The sequence below is a fragment of the Watersipora subatra genome, chromosome 2, assembly GCF_963576615.1.
Source record: "Watersipora subatra chromosome 2, tzWatSuba1.1, whole genome shotgun sequence".
Classification (NCBI taxonomy): domain Eukaryota; kingdom Metazoa; phylum Bryozoa; class Gymnolaemata; order Cheilostomatida; family Watersiporidae; genus Watersipora; species Watersipora subatra.
The window spans coordinates 60,446,967-60,452,934 of NC_088709.1; the positions used below are offsets into that span (position 1 = coordinate 60,446,967).

General features: G+C 32.3%; 1 protein-coding gene across 1 annotated transcript; it reads left to right on the forward strand.

Moving 5' to 3' along the window:
- The first annotated feature begins 639 nt into the window (after positions 1-639).
- On the forward strand, positions 640-4,155 carry LOC137387847 (uncharacterized). Its single transcript, XM_068074361.1, has 4 exons — positions 640-716; positions 1,353-1,461; positions 1,676-2,377; positions 3,204-4,155. The coding sequence occupies exons 1-4, from the start codon at positions 657-659 to the stop codon at positions 3,335-3,337; spliced, it is 1,005 nt and encodes a 334-aa protein (XP_067930462.1). The 5' UTR covers positions 640-656; the 3' UTR covers positions 3,338-4,155.
- Positions 4,156-5,968: the final 1,813 nt, after the last annotated feature.

The following is a 5,968-nucleotide window of genomic DNA, read 5'->3' on the forward strand; positions in this document are numbered from 1 at the left end:
TAATGATGAACAGGTAGATATTGTCATGTTTTGTGTATTCACAAGACAAATATGAAGTAATTTACAAAAAATGATGAATTGTTTTCTACTTATGTGTGACTCATACTGTCTCATATTCATGCGTGTGATAGTCACGTGGGACGTTTTTGGAATAAGTTGGTAGTTGTAGTTCATAGCTATTTTGTATTAAAATTAAAATTATCAAATTGCGCAGATTAATGCGGAATTAATTTTTAGTTTGATCAGCCGAAACTTTTAAAAATTAATTTAGTTATTCGAAGAACTTGTAAAAAGGCTCAGTGAAAGAAGAACTATGGTTTCTTAAGACGTTTGAATTTTAAGGAATTAACAGCATGAAGGATATCTGTTTGTGCATGCCTTTAACATTCACTAGCTCAGAGGTGAAATGAACTCAGAATGATATTATTATTTAAAATATGCTATGTAGACTACTTGCACAACATAGCTATTTTAATTCAACACCGCAACATGGATGTAGCATGTGCACTATTTTTTTCAACTCACATGCTCTACACCATTTATAGTTATCAGAACTACGTATGATGTACGATGAACTAGAGATGGAGCTGATAGACAACAGAAGGACCTCAAAGGAACAGCTAGTAGAATTCATAGAGAGAGATATAGGAATTAGGATGACAGAGATGAACACTCTACTTCTGCTACAAGATGCTAAGTTCAAAGAGTCACATCAGGTAGGTACATGTTTGTATTTCTGTTGTTCATAGACAATGTCTTTTTATAAACACTTTTGTGTGCTATGTTATTGGCTCAGAATCATAGTTGTATGACAACCTTCAGTAAGATATCAACAAAAAATAAAAATAAATCAGATAAAAATTAAATAACAAAAGTTTGAAGGATGTCTAAGCTTGCGAAACTTGTCCCAACCATCTCAGTGTTAGACAAATTGTAATACCTTATTTGTAATAATTCCTTGTTAAACATAAATGTTTTTATATTGTGCCTTGCAAAGATCATAAGAATGATTTTAGTTATTCACAATGTCCATATAAAGTTTAGCTATAGTTCATTAATTACAGAAGATAATTGAAACACTCAGAATATTTCTTATTCCTAATTATACTGCTATAAAGTTTCAATCATTTCTTACTAATTTAGTTAGTACTTTCAGTTAGGTCTGGTAAGAGCATTAAATTTTATTGATTTCATCAGACAAACATAGCTTCAGTTTGATGAGCTGACTCAGCAGCGCACAGTATTATAGTCACCACTTTGCGCATTGGTTGAGCTGGTTCTCCATCACTCAGTATTATTTATAGTTACTACTTTACACATTGTATAGTTACAATATTTATACTATTGAATAGGTTGACATCATAAACGGCTTCGCAGCAGCATATAATGAGATCAGGAGATTTATAGATGAAGGTTTACCTTCTTTGACATTGACCAATCAGAAGTCACTCTGTGCTCAGGGTATGTCTTGTGTGTTAATCTATCTTTATGTGGCAGAGCAAAAATAATCTTAAAGCTTATTCAATAGTTTTAGCATTTAAATGCAATAAAAAACTTGAGAAATCTGCTTCAGTATATGAGTCAAACTTGGTGAAATCTCAAGTTTAATTTGTCTTCTGCACCATCAATAGCATAATAATTAATGTTTGTCTGTTCTCTTGTTTGTTGCTTTCAGCTAAAGAGCAGGAACCAGAGTTACAGATGGTTGATGATGCTGCTATATCTACTAACTTTCTCACTCCTCCAACATCACTCAACCTCCAGAAATTAGTACCTGTGCCATCAACATACTACACAGTGGCTCATAGTGACAAACTCGCATATGCTGGTGGTTATGGGTCAACTCTATATAGAATAGATGAGTCAGACAACACAGTAACTTCACTCTCATCACTAGAGAGAAGGCACATAGATGGATTGTGTTTGTATAATGATAAACTGTATACTCTAGTTTATCCATATAAAGTTATAGTAACTGATCTGAATGGTAAACTAATCACTAGCTGGGATCACTCTGATTCTATTAGTGATGTCAACAAGTTAGTTGTAACTGGAGATAAAGTAGTAGTCCCTAATAGGTCTAACAAATGTCTGACAGTATATTCACTAAATGGACAGATTATTAAACACATCCCTTGTCTACAAGATGGTGAGTGGAGAACAATGGCTATGTGTGCTTTGAACCAGAAATCAGTTGTTGTATCTTCCTGCAAAACATCAACAGTGTTCAGTGTGAATATAGAGACAGGAGAGACAATGTGGACTTGCACAGAGATGGATACGCCAGGTGGAGTAGCCTGCTATAAAGGAGAGTACATAGTGGTGACACCTCTGAACTCGACGCACACAGAGTTATACATACTACAATCTGATACCGGTAATTGTACTATTTAATTAATTAATTCTGTTGTAATCAAATGCATCAAAGAACAAATTTCACTTTTTTGTTTGCAGACCATTTTTGCATAGGATGTTTATATTATTTACAAAAAAAACCACCATGCTTATACCATTGGTGTGGCTACATTAGTCAACTGTGTGTGTAAATATATGTGTTTGTTTGTTGAGGCTGGTAAATACTGTCTAGTAGTAACGTGTTATGATTTTAATGACTCGACTGCATGAGGAAACATTATAGCACCGTGTACCCTGATTGGCTGATTTCATAGATAATCAATTGGTGATTGTTTTTTACCATTTGGGACCAGTTGTTAATTAGTAAACTATAGAGTTCAGGTAGATAGTAAACTTTTACTTGAATAAATTGGGGAAATTGTTGAAGGGTGAAGAATGAAGGTGAAGAATATGCCATGTCTGGACATTGTGTTTGTAGTAATTATTCAAGGTTAGGCTATAGCAGTATTACATTATAAAAGCATAAAGATATCGACTATGAAAACTGAGGTGAAATCTTAATAAAGCTGACGACTATAGTATCGGTGAAGTGTTATTAAATACCACAAAAACTGAAGTAAAGTCGGAATATATCTGACAAATGAGTGCAATGGTCTGGTGAAATGCTCACAGAAATTATCTGAATGAAAAGTAACGAAATATATTTGAAACATTGCCAAAAGAGAAAAATATTCACATCACTTTCATATTTTGCTATTTTTTTATCGATTCTATAATTTTTTCTGTTGAAAAGTGAGAATACTCTTTGCTAAGAGTATTAACACGCAGGTTCTCTTGTTTTTTTATAGGCAAGCATTTGGGAACACTTATTGACTCAGAAGAGAGGAGTCGTTCAACCGTTTATGACATGTGTATATCAGGGGATACTCTGATAATAACGAGAGGTGATGAAAAGAAAGTACTATACTATCAGTTAATGTAGAAAAGATTAAATAATTACAAGCAGTGGTTATAAAATAAGCAAGCATTGGACACAACGGAGAGCGTTTTCCGCATTTACAAATTATTTTTAGCTTGTATGTATCTTCTTAACGATTGACTTTCTCACACAATAATATGTGTTATGTGACTTTTTCATGTCGCCTTCAATATTTTACATAAGGTGACAATATAACATATCGGTGTCTTACCATGGTTTTTTCAGTTATATGAACAAGGTGTGTTAGTATGATAATAAACTGGTATATTAATTTTTTGGGATGTTAAAAAGGGTTTTGAAAATGACAATTTTACAGGGTGGTCCTGGCAGTTGAAATTTTTATATTACAGATTATAACTCATTATTTTTAATTATGACTCGATGATTTAAATTTGTAATCTACCAATGCCATTATTTCTTGCATTTATTTTTGTTGTTATTTTTGACTGCACTGCTTAGATTTGCTGTTCTATATGTTCTGCTTTAATAACAAATAAGTTATAAGTTTGTACATATATTTTTGTGTGACACATTTTAAACAAGAAAGAATAACATTTGTACTTATACTGCAATACTTTGGAGATACCTTATCATTATTGGCACTTGATAAGAAGGTGACCTTCACAATTTGAACTTTGCTATATTTTGCTAAGAGCTCATGGTTTCTGTATTTTTAATATGAATTGATATAAAATCACACAGCATATTAGTTAAACTTAATAAATTATACCAATAATTATAGTACTTAACGTTCTATAGCACAAAATATCACAACTATAAACCCTGTAGACTATGTATTTGGTGTATTGCAGTTTCCATTACCATAAAATTGCATGTCGAAAATAATGTACTAAATATACACTATTCCTCAGGTGACTGTCCAGATTTTCAGCACTTTGAAGTTGAGTCTAGTTGATTACCGAGTCCAGCTAGGTAAAATTGTGAAAAGCCCAAGCAAACTTTGATGAGATATACAAGTAAAAGCAATTTACAAAATACTTCAAAAATAATTCATTAAACAAAATATAAAATGTTTGTTGAACCTATCAAATCAATAGTCTGAGCGTGAAGTGTGTATTAAATAACTGCAACATAGACAATAACATAGCAGAAACCAAATTCTGCTTACTAAATATAATTTAACTAGTTATATAGACTAGATATATATATAGTTAGGAAAATTATGTTTACATAAAGTCAATATATAATCAGTTACCTGTATATAAATATGCATAACCAAATATAAGTTGGCTAACTAATTTTAGTGTTTGCTAAATATTTACTTATTCATTTACTCCCACAGGCTCTTCTCCAAATATTCAATCAAAATGAAAAATAAAAAACAAAATTCCATCAGTACTTACTGAATATCGACTCATTCATTTACTTTCACCAGCTTTCCTCAATCTACTCAATCAGAACTGTCTCTTTCTTCAGTAACTCTGATCTCAAACACAATGCAATAGATTAAACTGAGCAGGTTTTTTACAACTCAGTCCAAAAAGTCCCAAAACTGAACAACAATAAAGGATGATGATATAGGCAATATCTGGAGCCACAAAGGTCAAGTGTTACCAGAAACCATATTCAGCGTGCACATATTGTATTCACTAGCAACTTAAATATTTTGCGTCAATGACAAAATTGTGCTATCCGAAGTACATGGAAAACCTTTACCATGTATTTTAAACCCTAGGTACAATTTACTAATGTCACCTTTATCTCAAATGAAGCAATAAAAAGCCCAGGATGATTGAGACTATGTCTAGCTAAAATGAGATTAAAACTAGAGAAAGTCACTGCTAAATATTAAACTAACTGTATCCCATGTTTGCACGAATAGCCCTCATTTAGCACACTTCTGGTATTCTTATGTTATGGTAAGCTAGACTACAGTTTGAATATAAACAGCTTAGTTGAGAAATGGTAAGTATATATGTTATGTTTTAGTGTATAGAAATATTGTACAATAAATGAAAGATAGTTTTATATTGATAGGCTGTGTAACAAGACAAGCTATATAAATACATAGAACCAATGAGAAGGTGATGGAGACAGTAAGTGGATTAAAATTAGAGAGAACCCAAAAACCACGGCAATAAGAAGACAATATTTTGTAAAGGTAACTTTCTGTATTTGCGGCTAGAAAAGTGTTAAAAAAGCTAAATATAGTCACAAAAAAGCAGTATAAGCAGCAAAAACGCAGTATGAGTGTATTGAATCATTCACAATAATGACCATATCACTAGCATTATTAATACAGATTCTAGTACTAATAATGTAAACCAACACCAGCATTATATCCATACTAGCTGTGCCACCCGGAGCTGTCCGTGTATTAGAAGAGTATTTGGAAAGAAAATTGATTTGTATTTAACATATTACAACATTTGTCATTCTAACTTTGAAACTACATATCATGAGAAAAGTTTTTTGTCTTATAAACAATGAGAAGTAGTGAGAGTTTTGCTATTAGGCAGTTTAATAATGTGAGCGAACAGATTTTCATGACGTTATGCTATGATCCATGGCATACGTAAAGCAGTTAGGTAAAATTGCGCTGATATAATGCCTTATATTGGTAGGCTAGCAATTTGACTTTCATAGTCCAGTGGGCTAGACCAAGACTTGTGA

Excerpts from the sequence above, each read along its gene's own strand:
- LOC137387847 (XM_068074361.1), top strand. The coding sequence starts at position 657 with ATGACAGAGATGAACACTCTACTTCTGCTACAAGATGCTAAGTTCAAA. Across the intron at positions 717-1,352 it reads AGTTCAAAGAGTCACATCAG|GTTGACATCATAAACGGCTT; the intron begins GTAGGTACATGT and ends ACTATTGAATAG. Across the intron at positions 1,462-1,675 it reads GAAGTCACTCTGTGCTCAGG|CTAAAGAGCAGGAACCAGAG; the intron begins GTATGTCTTGTG and ends TGTTGCTTTCAG.